General features: G+C 43.2%; 1 protein-coding gene across 2 annotated transcripts in view; it reads right to left on the bottom strand.

The window, feature by feature from the left end:
• Positions 1-22,808, bottom strand: part of AFF3 (ALF transcription elongation factor 3) — a 336,480-nt gene that overhangs the window by 46,774 nt on the left and 266,898 nt on the right. For both annotated transcript variants that reach the window (XM_065061339.1, XM_065061340.1), the window contains exons 10-11: positions 11,525-11,690; positions 2,070-3,119 (exon numbers count right to left, since the gene is read on the bottom strand). In XM_065061339.1, the coding sequence (XP_064917411.1) occupies positions 2,070-3,119; positions 11,525-11,690 (1,216 nt within the window). The remainder of the gene's footprint in view (positions 1-2,069; positions 3,120-11,524; positions 11,691-22,808) is intronic.

The raw sequence follows: 22,808 nt of genomic DNA, 5'->3' as shown, positions 1-22,808 counted from the left end.
TATGTTTTGGATTTGTGCCAAAACCAGTGTTGATAACACAGGGATGCTTCAGCTACTGCTGAGCAGGGCTTGCACAGCATCAAGGCCTTTTTTGCTTCTCACAGCACCCCACCAGTGAGGACGCTGGGGGTGCACAAGAAGTTGGGCGTAGACACAGCTGGGACAGCCGACCCCAGCTGACCAAAGGGATATTCCACACCATAAGATGTCATGCTAAGTATAGGAAGCTGGAGGAAGGAGAGGGGGATGTTTGAAGTGATGGTGTTTGTATTCCCAGGTAACTGTTATGTGTGACAGAGTCCAGCTTTCCTGGAGATGGCTGAACACCCGCCTGCCCATGGAAGTGGTGAAAAAATCCCTTGTTTTGCTTTGCTTGTATGCATGGCTTTTACTGCTTGTATACATGGCTTTTTTTTCATGTTATACACTGCCACTCTGGCTGCTGCTATGGGGTTAACACCGTAGCAGAAGTTAAGATCTCACACCTCAGTGCTTAACAGTCCTCCTCTGCCTCTATGTTGTTCATCTTGAGATCATGACAGAGGTGGAAATAATAAGGAACTCTTTCTAATTTTGCAGTTATGCCTGATATCCCATTCTCTTGAAGTCTTTTGAGAAGGGGGATCACATACTGTGAGTCTGCATGGCAACTGTCCTATTGAGGGTCTTATTCCAGGCTGAGGGTACTCCAGGAGTGCCTTGCGTTTATTATATCACTAAAACCACCACCAACAAGGCTTTAAGAAGAAAGAGTAAAAGATAGTATGTGCCAGAGAAAGTTGGATTGAGCATTTCTAGCATAACTGCATTTACTTTGCTCTGTTATCGTGTCTTCTTGTTTCCTTCTGTGTGTACAGGCTGGCACTATCACACTTGCATCTCCTATGACACAAAACATAAATCTTTTACTTCTGCCACTCTTTCTTGGCCTGTTTCACATCATTTTGTATTGTGACATTACTTCCATGTCACTTCCTAAAGAAAATGCAGATGAATGCATCTCAGAGCTTATCAGGCCTCTCTCTTATGACTCTACCAGTGGCCTAAACAGGGCTGCCACCTTTCAGATACAAAAAAAAAGAATGTAAAAATGAAAAAAAAAAAAAGGTAAAAAAAAGTAAAGACTGCTTTAGATAAATGGTCCCCAAAAATGTACAACTCAATCTGCACACGTACGGTAGCTTAGAGGGTGACAGATGACTGCACAGTAAAACTGTCCAGAAATTGCGCAGATGGCGATTCCAGTTCAGAGTGACTTTTGGGATCAGATTGATACAAATAGACCAGAAAGCCTCCTCAGTGGACAGCTGTGGCCGTGAGGCAGAGAGGGCTTTTTCCTTGGCACCATTGGCAGCTCAGAGAGCATGCAGGAGAGGCAGGGCGGAGTGGTGGATGTGACTAGAGGGCTGTGCCTGTCTGCTGCTGTGACGGTGCTGCTGGGGTCGGGATAGCTAATGGACTACACCCCTACTTCTTACACCGGAGTGAGAGCCCTGAGCTAAAAGGGGGCTGCAGCAGTGTGAGGGAGGCAGGCTGCAGAGCCAGACAAGTCTTGGGTGTCTGCAAGTGCATCCCCCATAACGCCGGGGCTTCCCACCAGGTCTGAAGGGCTTGCCTCTCGTTGGCAATATGAGGGGAAAAAAGACACTGCTGCTCCTTTTTCCACACACACCCTGATATCATGCAGACCATGACAAGACAGCTGCTCATATTCCCTTTGTCAGCCTAGGCGTCACCTCCAAATACTCAGGTTTTGAGAGACGCCTCAGGAGAGAAAACTATCCTACTAAAAAGGCAGTGCCTTCACTAAAGTGTGGAAAGCCATGTCCCAGTAGCAAATGCTGTCTCCAAGGGGCTGTAATCCCTCTTGGCCAGGAGTTTCATCACCTCCTAGGATGGTATCTCCCCTGGGGCTTGGCTGTTTCCTATGAGGTGAGCAGGGGCAAATCCCAGGTCTGAAGTGCAGGGCCAGAGAAGACACGTCATCGAGCACTGGGTGCAGCACAAGCAATGCCTTCCACTTGCCGGAGGCCCTCCCACCCATCCCGACCTGTCCCCCAGAAGCTCACCTTGCGTTTCCTTCTAGATTTCGGTAAACCCTTCTCTGCGGGGGGGTCAGCACTACTACCCTGCGGGAGGCTGGCCGCCTGGTTTGCTCCGGCGCTCATGGCCAGCGGCTCTTCAGGCAAACGCTCTGGAATCCTGGACAAAAGAGCCAAGTCAATGTTGACCCACAGCGACTTTACCTCATCACTGTCTTTCAGAGGAGACAGGAGCTCATTCCTACCGAAAGGAACCAGGGTGTAAAACTGTTCCTCCAGCTCCTTTGCTATCTCAGTACTAGTCCTGGCATTAATGGAGCCAAAGGCACTGCAGCCGCTGTGGGGTTTGCCGGCACTGCTGCTCCCCGCGTCCTTGGCACGCGGCTCAGCGCCAGCCACCGCCGGCACCTTGGGCAGCGGCCGCTCCTCCCGCTCCGACTCAGAGCCTGAGTCGGAAGAGGACGACGAGGACGATGATTCAGTCTCAATGAACTCCTTGGATTTGGGCGCCGTTTTGCTTGGCCCCCGGGCCCGGCGCTTCTCACCAGCTGCGGCTGAGCGGGGCTCCCGGCGGTGCCCTGCTCTGCAGCCACCGCCGACACCACTACTGCTGGGCCGGGCCCTTGGTGCCTCGCCAGCAGTGCTTTCCGGAAAGCTGTGGCTCCCAGGGGTTTCCTCTGTCCCAGGGCAAGAGGGACCGTCCCCGGCAGAGGTCCTCTCAGCCCGCCGCAGTGCCTTCTTTCCCGCTGCCCGCCTCGGGGGCGCACCGTCAGCGGCGGGGGGTGACTTTTGCCGGCCGCCCTTGCTGCCCGGTGCTTTGTTGGCAGTCCTGGGCCGCGGTCCGTCCCCGACGGTGGCAGTGGCGGCGGTGGTGGCACGGCCCTCCCCGCTGCGGTGCTCAACTGGGGTGGTGGTTGGGGTCTTCTCACTTTCCTGCCGCTCCGCCTTCACACGTCCATAGTAGGGATGGGCCTCCAGTGCCGGGCCATCATGGTGGGTCAGGATGGGTGCTTTGTGCGGGGTGACTTTATTCAGCCACTTGTCCAGCTGCCACTTGTTGGATGAGGGTGGCTCAGGCTGAAAGGGAAACAGATGGCAATGAGCTTAGTGCTGAGACCTCACTGCCCTCACCCACCATACCTTCAGGCATCTCCTGGTACTGCTGAGACTTACCTCTGGTCAAGGAACCACCCCAAGCCATGGCAACTCCCATGTCCCTATCCCTGTCCTTGTCTCTGTCTCTGTCCCTGTGTGGCAGGATGGAAGATGTGGGGCATGCTGTGCAAGTGGGGATCTTGTTGGTTTCTGAATGAGGTTGGGAAGGAGAATGGCTTTTGTGATTCGTCATTTCTAAGGATGATTCATGCAGTGCCACTGGCATCGGCTTTCCTGGAAAACGCTCCCAAGTTTCCAAATAGAAGAAAACAAAAAGATGATAGGAAAGGGAGGAAAACAAGGCAAGGGTACAGCTGAGGTTAAGGGAGGAGAGGTCATAGGAAAGCCAGGGATATGCATTTTGTATTCTGTGTCATTGCAATAAATATGAGAAGCATTTTAAAAGTACACAAAGAGGCATGTAGTGGGGAGTTGGAGGGTGAACCAAGCGGTTCATGTAATCTGTCTGGTATTGATGTTATAATCCTGTGAGATCCCACAAACATATGTTGTGTGGTGGTATTGTCAAGTGCTCATTTTGTAAGTATTGTGTGCCTGTTAGTTTTTCTCTTCGTTCCTGTCAAAACATGATCAAATTATAAGTAAGCATCTAAAATATAATTGTGTTTGGACAGTGAAGAAGTGGGATAATTAGGATTTCGAATGTAACCACAGCTCAGACAATGTTATTTCAGAACAATGTGCAAGTGTTTTTCTAGTGCTTCTTGCAATCAGTAATTTGAATGTAATAAAATGAAGAGGAAAGGCAAAAAAAACCCCAAAGAAAAACATGATGGAGTAGATGGCCACCCATAGCCTACCTCCATGGAAGCCAGTGTGAAAAGTCTCCTAATTTCCTTAACTGGAACCAAAATGTGATCCAGTGGGCTGTTGCAAATGAATAATCAAAAGGCATGTCATGAGTCTAACATGAAAACCATCAAAAGCTCTGGAACAAAGTTTGCTCAAGAGAGAATATCCATAGCCTTTAACTTAAGACAGTCTCTTACTTCTTGTTTAAAAGAGGTGCCTAAGGGCAACACAGGTTTCCTGCATAGCCAAGGGCATCTCCAGAATCAACCACTAAAAGTTGCATTCACTCTACAGGGAGCAAAGGCTTCTAAAAGAAGCAAAAAAGTTGGACATTGGCATTCATATGACACAAATATTCCTTCTCTCAAGAGTGTCTAATTTACTCTCATTATCAAGTTACCCAATACCTATGGGAAATTTGCTGGATCGCCTTAAGTCTATTTTTTTGTTAAGCATACTCCCTAATACCTTACATGAGGAATTTCTTTCCTGAGCTGCAAATCTTGAAAATGGGCAGGCAGCATTTCTGTTGGATGAAGATGTATTTTTAAAACTCTTAACCCTTTATGGAAAACAAACAGCTTGTTTTGTTTTGTTTTGTTTTTTGGTGATTGGTGCTGAAAAGACAGATTTGTTTCATGGCATTCTTTATGCACATATTGAATTTACAATAATAAGGTTCACTATACATGTAAGTCTTTCCACTGTTCAGGTGTATTTAAGAAAATGAGGTGCATCAGAAGCACATGAGGAAAAATATATCTCTGCCCATAAGTACAGAGCAGAGTGAGGGCAGCTTGAAAGTTCACAAAAAACTTCCCAGTTTTTCTGTTACATCCCACTCTGTCTCTTTATGTATCTTGAAATTATTGAAAAAAGTGGTTCACAAAATACAGATTTCAAGGGATCACAGTAAATTAGCAGAAAACAGTGATTAACTGCTACAGTGTCATAACTTGGCGATGTGGTACTTTCCTAAGGTGATATGTCTGCTAGTTAGGCAAAATAACTACAGTCTCACCAACCTACAAGCCAACTATTAAGTCTAATAATAAGGATCAACAATGCTGCTAGCTTTACTAATTTTGCCAGGGGTTTCAGGACAGTTGTTATTTTTTATTAAAGCCTCAGCACTCAGAATCATGGGCTTAGATGCACATCCACATTTCTTTAAAACAAAAATTATAATCCTTGTGGCTGCTGAAAAAAAAAGCTTAAGATGTGTCTGCTAAAATAACTTAAGATGCATCTGCTAAAAGTAAAAAGCCTGCAGACCATAAGGTAAATTAAAATAATTGAAATTTAAAAAAATCAGTGTTTTAAAACTTTTCTCACAAATTTTGGGCCCTGATACAGTTTTGGATTATTTGAGATTGTCAGTGTACATGAGTGATGCCAATTCACTTTTGGAAGTAATTTATTCAATTGATTGCTCTAACTGTACTTTGAAATCACTTAAAAAAACAAGGTGCCTTGCGCGAGAACAAAATCACAACAGCCAAGAATTAAGAGTAGGCCTGGTAAAAAAAGAGATTGGTAAAATTCATTTGAAAGTTTTTGCCAGTCCACTTTACACGCCTAACTGCACTTATTTGCAGGAGAAAAGGAAAATCCCTAATTCTCCAGTCCACACCACCTCTCTGAGCAGGTCACATACCATTCTATGGAAGAAAAGTTGGTTTGTTCAAAGTGGGAAGTTTTCAGCAGCATGTAAGGATGGAAATATATATATGAATATATATCCAGAGTGATCAGACAGCAGAATGGTCTCCATCCCTTGGTTTTTGTGTCATGGAAATATACCGCCCTCAAGGCCTCGTAGAGAACTGGGCAGTTTTTAATTTGGATAAAGCTGGTGGTACCCAGACAGGCAGCAGTAATAGGAATAACAGTCTGTGGTGAAGCTGACTTGCAATGAAATACGGGTTTGGCATGAAAACCCAAACCAGGAAACTTTATGAGACAAAGATAGTTTCAGGGACCAATGCACCACAGACATACACATGTGTCAGTCTTCATCGAGAAACAGAAGGATGTGGATACACTTCCTGGAAAATTGTGGGTGGATTCATCTGTACAACATAGACACTTATATATGAGCTAGTCAACAAGTTCCTTCTTCAGTTAGTGGACTACTCTTCTGGGGTGTGAAAATTTCCTCTAGAAATAGACATCTAAAATAGGCCAGATGAGCTGGGCCCTAAAAATGCCTATTTCTCTTCACTGACTGTAAAGGGGAGGCTGAGGTGATGAGCAGATGTAGGTATCTACAGTGTAAGTGCCCAAATTTAGGTGGGATGACTCCCACACAGCATGTCTATATATCTTAGATCTCTTCAAGGCTACAAGTGCAACCAGAGGCACGGGTGGCATGCATCCAAAGGAAACCTTTGTCAAAACATGACTCTTTCTGGCGTAAATGACTGTTAAACGGTACATCAAGCACAGCTCTGCCAGCCGGGGGAGGGAGGTGATTGTCCTGCTCTGCTCTGCACTGGTGCGGCCTCACCTGGACCACTGTGTGCAGTTCTGGGCAACACAAGATAAAAAGGATATAAAGCTCCTGGAGAGTGTCCAGAAGAGGGACACAAAGTTGGCGAAGGGTTTGGAGGAGAAGCTGTATGAGGAGCAGCTAAAGTCACTGGGTTGTTCAGTCTGGGGTAGAGGAGACTGAGGGGAGACCTCATGGCAGCTACAGCTTCCTCACAAGGGGAGGAGGGGCAGGCCCTGATCTCTCTGGCAACCAGTGACAGAATCCAAGGGAATGGCAGGAAGATGTGCCACAGGAGATTTAGGTTGGACGTTAGGAAAAAGTTCTTCACCCAGAGGGTGGTGGAGCACTGGAACAGGCTCCCCAGGGAGGTGTCACAGCCCCAAGCCTGACAGTGTTCAATCAGAGACTGCACAACGCCCTCAGACACATGGTGTGAACTCTGGGGTTGCCCTGTGCAGGGACCGGAGTTGGACTCAATGATCCTTGTGGGTCCTTCCAACTCAGGACGTTTTATGATTTTATGATTCTGTGAAACAATGTAAGGGTAATGGGGCCACTCTGTGCTTGTTATTACAAAGAGGGACCTCAGGGGTAGCTAATACCATGGTAAACTTGAAGCATGACACCACTTTCATTGAGAAATTAGATAGTCTATAATACGTGCACGTACTTAGCCCACTGTGGAGTAGGACTGAGCTACCAGTCCTCCCTGCAGTACACTCATCCTATTGTAAAACCACATACTAATCTAGCCTTATGAAAACTTGCTTGTGCTGCCCTGCTATCAAAGATTTAATTCATGGCAATCCCAATACAAATGTGGTGCCTTTTCATTGTATTTAAGGCATAGATAATGTTGATGATGATAATGAAAAAAATTATTATTATTATTACTACTACTACTTTATTGCTACTATTAGCACTGCTGCTTGAGCTTTATGAAATTAGAACTGGGGGATTCCCATGTGTTAGGCATAGTGCACAATTATGTCAGAGGTGGCTCCAGCCACAAAGAGTTTTCTGGAGCAAAGGGAGAGTTTGGTTTATAGTCTTTGTCAGACATAGTCCACAAGACAACTAAAGCCCACAAATCCTATTTGTAAAGGTAAAGATTATTGTCTACAGTTGGTCTAGTCGTAAAATCTCCTTCTCTTTTGAGTGTACCAGTCAGGAAATCAAAACATGGCTCTACTTAAGATGGGAAGCAAAAATGTTTTGGAAAACAAGACAGATACAGAAAACTTACGTCCCTGCCTCCAGCCCTCAGACTACAGTTCTTCTCCCCTTGTGTCTGTAATGAAATCTATCCGTGAAGAAAGGTTGGTGAGGTGACAGAAGCATGCTCACTGATTAGCTAGCCAGTTAGATACACACATTCTTCCTGTTTTCCGAGCTAAAGTATATTGCCACACGGCACCTGAGGGAACAGCAGGGATTCCCAGGCAGTGACCTTTCAGCTACTGGTGCTGATGTCCAGGCACTTGAAGGACTTGATGCACAGTGGTCAGGAGGTGGCTCTTTGCCCTTGAGAGAGCCTTGACCTGGCCAGTCACAACATGGGGACTGGAGATGAAAGAGTATATCCTGAGATGATGGAATAAGCATGGATAAAAAGTATCCGTGAATCCTTCAAAAATCAGAAAGAACTTTAAAGGTTGTGCACTAGTCACAACAGCAGAAGCTGTAAAGGAGATTGCATCTGATGCATGGGGCTGGCAAGGCCCAGGACAGGACATCTCTCTCTCCTGGCTTGGTTACTGTTGACTAGCCACTGATGCTTTGGCCCATGTAATGGCTTCTCTGCCTCCTTTGTACCCATTTTCCCATCTAGTCCTCTTTGCATAGTGGTAATTCCCAGTTGTCTAAGCAGATTCAGCCTTATTAAAGGTCTGCAGTATAATGCAGTGGAACAAAGAACAAACAAATGAAATTCTCAGCTTTGGAAACGTAACTCTTTCTGTGGACTTGACACCCAACTTTTTTTTTTTTTTTTTTTTCCCTACCATCTGAAATAATTGCAAGGACAAGATCTCATTTTTTCCAGAGTCCTCATTTTTGACATTAATTGAAGTCATGCAAAGAATTCATGACTTCAGCAAAGAAACAGGACATAGAAGCCTCCATCTCTTGTTCATAATTTTGTGTTTGGCAGCCCACAAAACTGCAACTACTCACATTAATGTGTGAGGCACTTTAATTTGTCCACATCACTGAAGCCAGTCTGAATGTTGTCTCCTGTTCTACCTCAGCCATTATTCTTAGTTTACTGCAGACATAAAGTGTAGACAGCTGAGCTAGTCACTACAGGCTCTAAATAGTCAATGGAAAGAAACAGACACTTTTAGGGTGCAATTCATCTAATCTATTTTATATGTATGCTTTACAATGAGCTGCTTTTGCACTCTAGGCAATTGCATTTAGACACCTGAGAACAACTCAAAGATCTCAAAATGAGATGAGGAAAAAAATGCAGAAGAAATGAAACAGCAATTGAATTTCTATATGACCTCAAATGCAGAAGACACACTGTCCTAGAAATGAAAATCTTTCAGTATATGTATATAATACTCCAGATTATGGAAAAAAAAAAAAAAAAAGAATGAAGGCTTCATAATGATCTGCAGATTTCCAGATTAACTTCCTCACAACCTGGAAATATGGATCTTCTGCCCAGCGTTACGCTGCAGTACTCAAGTTCACTGTACCTGAATTTACCAGTTTATGCTAAAGCAAATCACAGATGTACTTGCTTCTTCTGTCTTACCCAATAGATTAAATTTATTTTAAGATTAGAATTGGAACTGAGTCTACTACTTAAATATAGGTGGACAGGGTCTCCCTTTAAAGAGCTTCCAAGGAACTATCTCCCTTTACCAGGTAACAACATGGCATATACTTTAGAAAGGTGGCTTTACTGGGTGCATAAATGTAAGTTATGCCAAGCAGATGGGCTTTCCAGTCAGAGATATCACATTAGCTCGTTCTGAACTGGTGCCATCAGTCATATGATGGGCCTGGGAAAGCACTGGCCCCTGGGGAAAGTACAGGTGTCCTACCTCCTTGGGACACCCTGACCCTGTCCTTGTGTGGCCTCTCCCACTCTCCATCAAGGCATCACCTATGAAAACCACTGCAGCCATCACATTTTGAGTCATTTACATTTTTGTATAAGCATGTTTTGTACAGCATGCCCTAGAAGGCAAGCCACACAAATATAATGCAAAGAGACAAGCAATCTGTTGGAGCAGTGCAGTTGTTTCGTGACAATGATCACTGGTAACTCAGGCTCTGTACAAAAGTAGTTCCACAGATCTCAAGAGGATACGTATAAAACGTTGAAGAGGAGACACTTCCTCCATGTTTCCACGACTCTCAGTCCCCTGCTTGACTTTATGAAATCCATGACCTGCCTCAGTTAATTAAGTTCGCACATTCCCTGAGGAATTGCTGCTCTCAGGTCCAAGCAACACAGGTATCTGCCTAGATAGTAAACATTCCTCCCTTCCTGGGTACTTTGCTTCTCCTGCTTTAATCTCATATTTCCTTCCTCCACAATGGTTCCTTCTCTTTCTTCTCTTTGTCCTTTTTCTTCTACCTTCTGAGATCCCGCAGGGAGCAGAGAGACTGAGCGTGAGACCTCTGCACTAATTCCAGTGGGGAATTAGGCAGAGAGAGAACAAGGTCTTAACGGGTCAGATGAGAGAGCTCAGAATGGGAAATAATTCATGGGGTAGCGCAAGGAGCGCAACAGGGAAGAGAGACTGGAAGGAAGAGAGTAGAGACAAAATGAAAGAGAAGCAGAGAGAGAGATTTAGGAAAGGGACAAGGTGAGAGGAAAATTAACTGGAAATGGATCTGAAAGTACTGTAAAGGAAAGACAGAAAGGAAGATAAGTGTTAAATAAGGGAACAAAAGTGACAGAACCTGAGAAAAATATATTAAGGATTTTTCTGTGAGTGCTACATTTTGCCTGATAGGAAACATGGCCCCAAATAACCAAGAAAAAGATGAAGAAAGGCTTGCTGGCTATTCAGTATAATTTTTCAGGGAGAGGGAATAGGTGAGGCATAGTTTTGGGGCAGAGAGTCTGGTGATTTGATGCTTTATGTGGAATAGGAAAATACACTGACTGTATTTCATGTGTATTTACAATCTTGCTGCTAGATTTTTGAATATTTTTACATACATTTATGTGTGTGATGTGGCTGTGGAGTTCACAGTTTTATACTAAAGGTGTGTATTGACCAAAACCTGTAAAAATGTCACTCTTCGTAGAAAAGCAGAGCCGAGAAAACAGCCTTGTCGTGTCTGGTGAGCACTCTGCAGAGGTGAAAGCAGAAGGCGGTACAGCACTGGCAGCTTAATTGTGATTTGGCAATGGTTTGTCTACATGTTGAAATTTTCAGTACTGGCTTTGCAGATTACAAGTTTGGGCTTAATGTTTTGCACCATGAGTAATTCAGTTTAGTCCATTTTGGAGGTGGATTAAAATAAATCACACAAAGGCAGCAGTAGAAGAGAATAATTCACTTAGAGAGCGAGGTGAGCTAAGTGCGTGAGCGAAAAACAACTGTTTTGCTTTAAAAATCCACCCTCAAACTGATTTTATAATAGCTTCCCTGTGTAGAGAAGCCTTTAGTTCCCTTGCAGTACTGGGAGCCCACATCAGGACTTAGGCACTGAGCAAGCCATTGCCATGGAGCTGGAGTTGCATAAAACTTCAAGCAAGCTGTGAGCTTTGAAAGGAGCTCCACACACCTCCACTTCGAAGAAAATATCACAGGGTTATTTCTTTCTTTCTTTCTCTCTCTTAATTTTTATTTCAAATGCTTTAATCTGCCCAGGATCCCCAGGCACTTGCATTTCACAGCATGCCAGGAGGAGTATCCCCGGGGCCTTGCTCTTCCATATTTTTGTGCATCACCCCACAGCTTCCTTGTGTTGGCTTGGCTGGAAAAAAGGTCTGAGTGGGTGTAATAACAGATTGTCGCCCTAAATCATAAAGAGCAGAAGCCCTTACCTCTGGGCTGGAGTAATGCGAGGGCTTGCTGCCGTCACTCTCACTGGAGCTGCTTTCGCTCTCGGAGTCAGACTCGGAGCTGGTCTCGGATTCACTGGAGCTGCTGCTGCTCGACCCCTTGCTGGAGAGTCCCGAGGCTCGGGTGTTGGATGGTGGCACCACCAGGCTGCCAGCCCCACACGCAGCCCACCGGGGAGGGGAGAGGGAACAGAAGGAAACAAGAACACAAAAAACCCCCATGTAAACACGATGGCATTTTAGGGAGCATACCTGTCTGAAAGCCTGTGAGCTTGTCTCTGCCGCTAACAAATGGCCTTTGCCATCTCTTCGTCGTCTGAGAGAAGATCAGGTTTTTAATTCAGCTTGTCCCTTTTCTTATTCAACAGACATTTTAGGATATATTTTAAATACCAAATGTTAAAAAAAATAGAGTCCAGAAAGCAGTCTTACAGTGCCTAATGAACACTCTGCACAGAGGTGAAAGCTGGAGATGGAAAAAGTGAACAGTTAAGAAACTGAGTTGAACTCTGCAGTATTGGTCATTTATAAGTAGTAAGAGCAATAAGAATAAAAATAATAATATATCCTCACTGGAGCTTCCAACCCCCATCTTTTGTTCTGCACACTTTTTCACCTACCCATAAATGATGTGGTTACCTGTATATACCATCCTGATATCGACAACTGCAAGATCTAAGGCTCTGATCCTGCAAAAACTTGAAAAGCTCAGGCTTGTGTTTTTGCATGTCAGCAGTGCCGTGCTGTCAGCGGAGCTACTTGCCATCTCAAAAGTTATGTTTGCATGCAAGTGTTTGTATTATCAGGCCTGACAGCAGAAGAAATGTATACTTTCCTGAAATAGTTGACCATGCATATTAAAAATATCACAGTCATAAAGACTTGAGTGCGAAATGTCCTATTAAGTCATCCAGCTTATTCCCCAGGCAATGGAAGATTGTTCCCTATAGCAGGGTGCATTTTCTAGTGAGTTGTCCAATTTGATTTTAAATGACTTGAATGCAGCTTTTACTTTTACCCCTGGGAAACTTCTCTGCAAACTAACCCAAATTCCACTGTCAGAAATTTCTCCCTACATTCAACCTGAAGTTGCCCTTTTAAAATTTATTGTTGTTACTTATTATTTCATCCTATTACTAATAGTTACTATGATAAATTATCCTCCTCCCTTTTTGCTTTCACGTATTTGTAGACTGTTTTCCTGCCCTACTTCAGTCATCTTTCAGACAAGACCTTACACATCTACTTCTTCTGATCTTTCTTCATAAGTCATTATCTCCAGGGATATGGGATCATTTTTATGGCTCTTTTCTGAACTCATTCCAATTTGTCTATATCTCTCTGATAACAGGATGCCCGAAACAGAGTGCAGTATTATAGATGGGTTCTCACTAGAGCCCTACAATGAAGGGCTATTACGTTCCTGCTCCTCAGTGCATTTCTTCTGTAAACATATACCCGAGTTGTGATGGAATATATAGCCCATTAACACTCCTACATCTCTTTCAACGCTGCTTTCTCTAGAATTCGTCCAGATAGCTACTTTTTAGATTATTTTCTTCCAGAGAGATTAGCTTGCTCTTTTTTTTTTCCTTCATACCAGATCTCATTTTCTTCTTTACCACGCATGCTTCTAGCTCCTTTTGATTTATTTCTCTGCCCTCAGAGCTGTCTGCAGCAACTTCTAATTTAGTATCAAATGCAAACTTAATTAAATGGTTATTCACTTCCTTTTCCAGATCATTAATGAGACTGTTAAATAAACCCCACATGAAACAGACCGGCACCCTAATAACTATCTCTTCCCAACTCCATTCACCAGTGTTTATTATTATCCGTGTTTATGCTCCATCAGTCCAATACTGTGGCTAATGCAACATGATCTCGGAGATGCATTTTGTGAGAAATAATATCTAATAATTAATTACAGTTCTGCTATGTTGCACCCAGTGAATTGTCTTTACCTGCTAATGGTGCATTTCATTCCTGAAAACTGGTACCTGACACCTGACAGAAGCCACATAGTACAGGCAATTTCTGGGGCTTTGAAAAGAGGCCAGGCCATCAGAGATGCAGTTTCAAATCCATGATTCCCCATGGCTGCCTCCCCTAACATATGCCAACCTTTCCCCACTGGACCACCTGTCTTACACAAGCCAGTACTCCCACCACATTGCTTTTATTTATAGCATCCCGCTTGCCTTTTGCTAGGAAGCAGCACAGCTGCCCATGGCTTTCTTGCTCCAGAGAGCCTCTGGTTGCTTGAGGAACTGTGCCACTGTTGGAGAGCCTTCTGCACCTTGCAAGGCACAGCAGGGCCAGATGGTGCAGGAAACCTCACCTGTGATCTCACCTCACTAATTAAATAAAACAAACAGGAGAGGGAGGAGCTGACATCCATGTATATTTCACCTGTATTTCCATCCTTGTAACCATCAAGCAGTAGAGAGAGGCAACAGTAAAATCTCATGCTATGTTACAATAGGACAAGGGGTAATGGTTTTAAACTAAATGAGGGAAGATTCAGGCGAGACATGAGGAAGTAATTTTTTACAATGATGGTGGTGAAACCCTGGCCCAGGTTGCCCAGAGAGGTGGGAGATGCCCCATCCCTGGAGACATTCCAGGCCAGGCTGGACGGGGCTCTGAGCAACTCGATCTAGTTGCAGATGTCCCTGCTCATCGCAGGGAGGTTGGAGTAGGTGACCTTTGAAGGTCCCTTCCAATGCAGACTATTCTATGATTCTATAATTCTATACTCCAGCAGGATAGCTCAGTGCTACACGCATGTTTGCAGAAGTGCCTGTCAGCTCTTGGGAGGCTTAGCGGTCTGTCATCATGCCTGGACATTAAATATACCAGTTACAACTAGTGCTTTTAAAAAATCCACCCTCTGCTATTTTTGCTGTTATTCATGATGTCTCTTTGTCTATTCAGGTAGGTGTGGTAAACAAAAGATTTTTGGGCACTCACTTCTATAACAGCATTAAGGCACAGAGGTGCCTGAAACAGAAACAGCTTGAAGTTTGTAAAAATTTCCCTTCCCAGAGAAGGAAAATTGATGTTTTGTTAACTGCTTTGGGACAATACAGTTTTTCCACTTATTGCCCAGTAAATTCTAGAAATAAGTTGCTCACTTATATTAACAGATTACAGTCAATCCCTTGCTAATAAAATAGTGAGAGCTATAGGAAGGCTATTGTCTGTAGGTTTTCTGGTTTTGATTTTTTTCCTTCTTTTTTTTTTTTTTTCTTAAGGGAATATGAAAAGGTAACTGCCTTTTCTTACAGTGTAGCTTGGGGAATGCTTTTGACAGTGTCCGACTCTGATGGATTTCCAATCCTCTCCACATCATTGTGACTGTTGCCTGAAAAGTTCTTCAACATCACAAAACATCTGCACATTTATGTCCTGCCCCTAGTGACTGTGGTCTTAATTTTTAAACCATCATTTTTGTTTGGCATCGACTGAAGTATTCAGAATTGCTAAACAGGGGATGAGGGAGAAAAAAACCCCACAGTAATATTTCTTTCCTGTTGTGACATGAAATATTTTTCTAGGCTGCTGAATAGAAATTGTTACTACAGCTATAGATATAAAATACAACTGTTGGACTCTTCACAAACATCTGGAAATCTATGTTTGCTGCTCTAATGGTAGCCAATATACTACAAAAAATTAACAACATTACAATATTTTCCATTTTATGCTGATACTGTTGAAGTCTCCTGTGCCACTTCTACTTTTTCCATTTTAAATATAGCATATTCTTATAAGGATCCTCATGCTATCATAGTAGCCAGAGTGAAAACAGCTACATGTTTCTTCATGCATTCTTATTAAAAAATGACCATTATTTTAAATTGGTGACTTCCATTTTGGACTGATCTTTCTAAAGTATGTAAGCAAGATCACACAGTCAAAATAAAAGACCGATTTACATTTTAATGACTGTGGCACATAACATTTGTGCATATTTTGCTACTGGCTTATGCCCTAGAATTAATTACTACATCATAGAAATGATATTTTTATTTTAAGCAATTAAACAACAATTTGGATAAGAACCACTTTTCTTTAAAGCCCTTGATCAGAACATGCACTCTCTGACTTAAGAGAGAGTAAATGCCTTGTAAAGTTGCCAGAAGTTCAGTAATGAGACCACTTAAAAACCAACACACCATCCGAAGTTTCTGATCAGATATCTCCCATCATCCTGGTTTCATGGGACTTGGGCACCTAAATACCATTCAAGTCTCCAACAGCCTATTTTCCTGCACAACTGCAGGAAACAGCCTTGCAGCCTCAATTTTTCTCAGATGTCCTTGTTCAGAAACACAGCGATTTGGGGAGATGAATATTTCTTCTCTGCTCAAACTAAGTTGTGATGCAAGTTGAGAGGTGGAGTTACCTGGCTCCCTGGAGGAGCCTGTTAGTTGTGGTGGGACTTGTTATTAGCTCCATCAGACTGCATGGCCATGGCCAGCCTTTGAACAACACCAAGGTGGTTTAAACATTTGTGGGGCAAAGTGCAGACATTTTCTATTCAGATTCCCAAATCAGATTGCCTCAGTGGCCCTCAGGACACCTCTTGAGGTTAATCACACTGGATCTGGGTCCTACTCTACGCTTCATATTAAGGTGCTGCTTAGAGCTGCGCGACTTTCCATGACAATAAATCATGGTGTTCAGCACTGGCCATGAGAAGTTCCTGGGCAGGTGAGCATTCGCTGCATTGCAGGAGTTCAGTCTCAGCATTTCATAGGCAGACAGCATGGATGCCTGAACAAGGTACAAGACAGATGCAGTTTGTTACCAAACTGCAAGTATTCGGTGACAATAATAAATGGATTCAAAAGAGAAGAATCCCTCCAATCCTGAAGAATTTGTGATCCAATTGTTCAGTGCGTTACAAGATGAAGGCACTTTATACCCACTTTACACAGGCAGGAATCATTACCAAGAATGCAAGGCAAGGGAGGATGAGGCCTTGAAGAAAAGGCTGTGCCAAGAAAACATATCAGAGTGAGCCTCTGAAATACTTTTCCAGCCACAACAAAGGCTAGGCAAATGCTCATGCTTCCTATTTTGGAGACCAGTCAGTCTATGTAATTTCACTTTGCAAGAATTTTATCCAGAGCCTTCTTATCAAAAAACTCAGTAACACTATGAGACACTATCTGCTATATTTGTTTTTGTGTCTGAAGATGGGACAATATTTAGCCAGTGTCATGTTCATAGCTGTGATCATCTATTTTTCTTCTAAATCTCAGCCTACGGTACCTTCTACCAAGCACTTGCAACTACCAAGTGGTTCAGGCTCCCCATATGAAAGAAGAATGCAACAATTAGTTTGAAGAGCTGACCTGAATAAAAAAATGACACCATTAGGAATCACATTGTCAACAATGAGAGGTAAACATGGAGAAGGTGATCTGAATTCGTAGATGCCACAAACGTCGGAGAAAATCCTAGGAAAGGCTGCATGAGTGCTTGCAGTATTTGAAATACCCAGAAAATCTATCACTGTCTGGAAGATCAAGGCCAATTGTGGGAAAACAATACTCTGAAACAGACACCACTCCCATGGCTGGTATAAACTGTCACAGCTCCACTGACTTCAATTAGGACATATTGATTTAAATCCAACAGTAAATCTGACCAAGACTCTGAAATGACATTTCAAACTCAGGGATGAAAACATATTCCATGGTTTAAAGAAGCTCTGTTGGCAGAGTCCATATTTTTCCTCCAGATTAAAGTATCTGAAACACCACTTCCTTCTTCCCTTGAAGCCAAGCTAAAACCCAGCAAAGGTCTTCTACGGAAAACCCTTTATCCTTTTGTTGTGAGAAGCAATTCCACACAGTGCTTCCTCAAAGCACAAACTGAGAACATCGTGCCAAGATCTGTATAATTATCTTTGCTACTTGGCACTGAAGATGTTGCATATCTCCCATGCACACAGTAGGGAATTCCTGTGTCGATAATTGTGAATGAATCACAGAAGCAACAGGAATGCCCACTTCTTGCTGCTGTCCCTGTGTATTTTTCCAATTCTGTTTCAGCAAAGACATCTGAAGCATGCTTACCACTAGGGTCTATCCTGGACTTGCAGATCAAGCTGTCCCAGTGTTGTAACAGAACATATGGGGATATTTTCTGAGGCAACTCTAGAATGCCAAGAAACAGCACCATAAGGATAGCCTACAGAATGAATGCGAATACTGTCCATTTGTTTCAGGCCAAAATCACGCTGAGAAAAGGGAGGTGATACCACAAACTCTAGAATATGCACCCGTCTGAGGACAGCCAGATAACCTCCATGGTTTAAAATATGAAGGCTGGTTCTGTACTTAAAGTACAAATGTGAGTGTAAGAAGCCTCTGCTCTAGTCTCACCTCTGCCATGTCAAGTCTGAATCACCAGATCAGCCAGTCCTTCCAGGGCTTCAGTTACCACCATAAACGGGGATGACTGAACTTGCCTACCATCAGTGTGTTAGGAGATGTCCTTCATTGTTCTTTAAAAAGCACTTGGATATCCTTGTTCCAAACACAGGATGGAAGTGACACAAATTTATGTTTTTGTACCTTTGCTAACTGAGAGCATGAAACCAATTAACTGCCTGAGTTTTTTACAGTTACCCATTTTGAAAAACTATTGTTCACTAACAAAAAAAAAAGCAGCTAGCCCTGCCATGATCTGCTCTTCGAGCTGGAACGCAAAAAAAAAATGAGGCTGGGCACTTCCCTTTCTCCAGGTAAACGATTTCCCAGGAGTCTATTAATATCTTTAGGAAACAGAGAAATGTTTTCATATCTATAATAGATGAGGTATGAAATGTGAGTCATGATGAGTGAGAGTCCTGGAGGTTATTTGGCTTGTCACAATATATAATGCTTCTGTGAAAGCACTGCATTACCTTAGCCGCACCACCTTTGCACAGTGCAACTAATAAAGCACAGCTGCCAACAAGAGAGTTCATAGACTCCACCTGTATTTTAACACTGTCCTTGGGAGTTGCTTAAGTAGTTTGTGCTGACAAGACTACAAGTATCATCTTATAATGCAAACCTAAGGTAAATCGGGTCTCTTCAGAGAGTCAGGTGTGCCCTGTGTGATTGCAGCTTAATTGCCAGAAGAGTCACCAAAGAAAAGCAATTTGATAGGAAAGGCTGTTTAGAAAAACAAGCTATGAAGCTCAGACACACACGCATACAAAAAACCCTCAAGAAAATTCAGTCTGACAACAGGGTATCTCTTAAGGACTGGATGATACTGGAAGCAGCAGAATCACAGCTCCCACCTTGAAGGAATATGGTAGGAAAGGGAAAACCACCGAAAAAAAAACTTGGCTGAAAAAACCCTCCCAACATACAACGCTACATAACAATTAATAGTGACATCTCTGTATAAATAGCTCTGTCAGAAGGACCGTGTACCGGGATATCTGAGATGAAAAGGTCCAATAGACCTGGAGCAGCATTAGTGTGGGGATGAAGTGATCCGTCAGTGGGCTGACAGCTGTGTGAGAAGCCTGGTGCCAGATCCCAGTGTATGCTTTCCACTGCTGCCAAGTGTTTGCTTGTCGCTCCAGATAAATGGAGCATCAGCAGTGTTTTATTTGACCTGCTCGCAAGAAAAATAAAGCAACTCTGACTTCCTCGGTGTGTTTGTCGTTGACCTTGCATCAGCTGAATACAAGAAGGGACACTCTCTGGTCCAGAAAAGTTAACCCTTTAGTAGAAGAGGAGGGCTAGAGTCCTTTTACCTTGGTAGTATAATTAGTCTCTTAATGGCTCAATGTACAGTGACTTGAAAAGGAAAAGTGACAGGCACAGCCTATGTGTCCTACACTATCCTTGGAACATGCCCTTGGCCAATGGCCTGGAGAATGATGAACAGCTTTGAGAATAGCCTGTGAACAGCCACCCTCCTGTCTCCAGTGAGAAATCAGGAAACCATTTCTACAGAGACTTTTTTGGGGAAAAGGGAGGGCAGAAATGAATGCTAAATGGATGAAGTTGTTGGGAAGATTCAGTCAGACAACATCACTTCTGATTTCCCCCCGAGACCAAAGGCAATGGCTTTTGTGTGTTTTCCTTCATATGTACCTCAGAAGTTTTATTTTTCTCTGTTTTCTTCATCAGTTTGGTCATGTTAGGAACTTTCTATTTGAGATTCCCTCTGTTTTCTGGTCGAGACCAGCTTCTGCCTCTGGGTTGAAATCAGACAGCCTTTGAATTACATGTCTGGAAGTGAATGTAGAACACATGCTTTTTTTTGACCTTTAATGACCTCACTATGTGAAGGTTCTCCTTCATGGTGGCTAAAAGTGACAACCATACACCAGAAGCAACATTACTCAAAGGACTCTCTCGGGAGGTATACCCTTTCCTCTTCTCCTCTAGGAATCTAGCCCTCACATCAGATCTTTTTTTCATTCCAAAAGGCCCAGGGAAGGGGTAAGAAACCTAGACAGACTTTGCAAGAAGGAAAAAGGACTCCTTTGAGCACTTGTACATACATGGTACTAGTGGCTGAGACTGTGGTCAGGCATAGTTTTTCCATATCAAATAATCCTGAAGCTTTGGATGTCTTTCTGGCACTCATTGACTCCTTATAATAACCAAGTGTGTTCTTCTGGACACTGCTACTTTCCAATCTTTCCCTTTTCTACCTGTCTCCCCTCATCGCTTTGAGGAAGTTCCTTACCTGGCAGCATCAGGAGTTGCTGCATACAATTGTCAGTGGTCTCCAGAGAACATGAGTTCATTTGCCCAAGGGAGATCAGATTAATCAGCTTCACTGAAGAAGGTGAATACCACTAGAGATGAGCTCTGCTCCACTTCCCGTTAAAACGTGTTAAAAACATGCCTGCATTTTGTTGGATTGGCTGGTAAAGTCAGATACAGAATAGGAGCTCAGGGCTCAGCTGTCAGAAGGTCTCATTGGAGTGGGTTAATGTGAAAGTAAAGATGCCATGAAGCTCTGCACAAGTTCTTTTGGTCACAGCACCCAAGATGCTGAATCCTACTATTTGAAGAATGACTTCTGGACCTTCAAGAGAGAGGAAGAGCTTCATAGGGGTCCCTTTTTCACAAAATCTTGATGTCACATATGACAGCTAATCCCTGTGCCTTGGCAAAATAAAAAATAGGAAGTTACACCTGAAATCAATGAAAATAGGAAGAAAGGCTCTAATTTAATGAGAGGTGAATGGAAATACAGAGTGTAAATTGTGACAAGGAATAAGGACTTTTTAAAGGTCAACTGGGTGGTCACCTGAAGACTTCAATCAAGCCAGTTTTCTGACTTTGTGAACAAATAAGTTATGTAACTCAATAGTCAGGAGTCCACCTATTGTGCAGGGCTTAAAAAGACTAAAAAAGAATGCAGCTGAGTTAAATCATGGGAGAATAGGACCCTCTTGGGCAGATCTTGATATAGCTGGCGAGTGGGGTTGAGGATAGCAGGTTAGTAGACACACAGTATTTCTGTCCCTAATTTACAAGGAGGCCTCACTTCAGCACTCAAAAATGCTGTCTGGAGATTCCTACCTCCCTTGGGAATCTAGGATAGCAAGGATTGCTTAAACAGTATGCCTGGTATGCCCAACACTAAGTGCCTTGTAATCTGTATGGGAAGCATGGAAGGTTTAGTTCAGACTCTTCTTCATAATTTCCCTTTCAGGGTTCAGTCAGCTCTCTCCATGTGTCCTAAAGACTGGAGGTGGATGTAATATGAAGATGTATATCCACTCTCATCTCAGTACTCCACTGTTTCAATAGAGAACTACTAAAAGATGATCCCCTGTCAGATTCAATGATACCAGTACTACTCATCTCAGGAATAGATCCTCCACTAACATGGCTTGGTCTTTGGTGGGAAAGGTGACAACCCTCTGGTAGAGATGTTGTGAAGATAAAGGCAAAAAAACCCAAAAGCATTGGAACAGATCATCATTGATGATATGGAACATCAGTCATGTTAGTTTCAGAAACTAGGTTAGGCAAAGGAGAAATGCAAAGAGTTCTGTAGAGTGGCATCAATCTACCATCCTCAGAATGTCTCCTCAGTATAATTTGATACCACGTGTCTGGAAATTAGCCTGGGTGTTGCTTTTCTTCTCTTATTTACTAGATCATGAAGTACAGATGTATTTCTAGCCAAGAAAATGGCGATTTTGACTTGTGAGTGACAGCTTCATCAAGCCGCAGAAGATAACCATCGCAGTGCAGACCAAGAAAACCCTTGTCTGCACTGGCCTACCATCACCTTATTTCAGAGTTACTGTCAGCATAACTCATGTTGTGGACAGCCTTTTGTGATTTTCAGACACGGCTGTACCTCGCTTCAGACCAGCAGTCTTTTGCCTCCGTCAGCAGGGCCCTGGCTGTGGTTCTGCCTTGCAAGACCTCTCGCTAAGCTCTCAGAGTCCAAATACAGATGAACTTGTGCAGATAAAATTGCTAACTACCATAATGGCTGTCCAAATGGGTGCAATAAATTTCAGCGTGAGACAAACTCTCTCAGGTTTTACTGACTCTTAATGTTGCTGCTGCCAGCTTTAGTGTTACTCTTTGACTCAAGCCATATTCTGTTGTCTCCCAAAGGTCTTTTCAGCCCGTCAGCTCTAATCAATATGCTGCTTTGAGAAGGAGCTTGCTTTAAGTAGGTTGGCTCACCATAAAGAAGCATATAAAGAAAATTTGACTTCTACTCCTTGTCAGCATATATCACTCACCATGCAGAGCAGCATTTAGATGGTCTGTTAGTTGAATCCAAGTGCGTCTTTTATATGTTTCAAGAAATGACAAATGCCTGGAAAAAATGCATAGTTGTGCTACAGAAGACATTAGGCAGACTCAGGAATGGCAAGCAGAACAGATAATAAAGACCAGGATTGTAGCAGAGAGGATGTTAAAAGCTAATTAGTTTGAGATTATTTGAAGTCTTGTAAAAGGTTCTTCTGTTCTCCATTCTGATGTAAGTGTAGCCTGTTTTCCAGCAACCTGCAAAACTATTTTAGTATGTTTTTAGCAAGAGTTGCCCAGGATGTTCTGTTTATCTATTATTGACATACCAGCTCAAAATAAAGGATGCTTGTCAAATATTCACTTGTAAAATATTAACCTGTGGTGCAGCCTCAGGTTTGCAGTGGTCTAAGCCACTGGGAAAAAAAACTTCTCCCATTCTGATGAGGCTCAGATTCTTGACCCCTTGTTCTGGCTTAGTAGCATCACGTTTTACAGCTTGGATT

This window comes from Columba livia, chromosome 1 (genome assembly GCF_036013475.1).
Source record: "Columba livia isolate bColLiv1 breed racing homer chromosome 1, bColLiv1.pat.W.v2, whole genome shotgun sequence".
Classification (NCBI taxonomy): domain Eukaryota; kingdom Metazoa; phylum Chordata; class Aves; order Columbiformes; family Columbidae; genus Columba; species Columba livia.
Note: the sequence above shows the minus strand (reverse complement) of the source record. Positions and strands in the feature narration are given on the sequence as shown.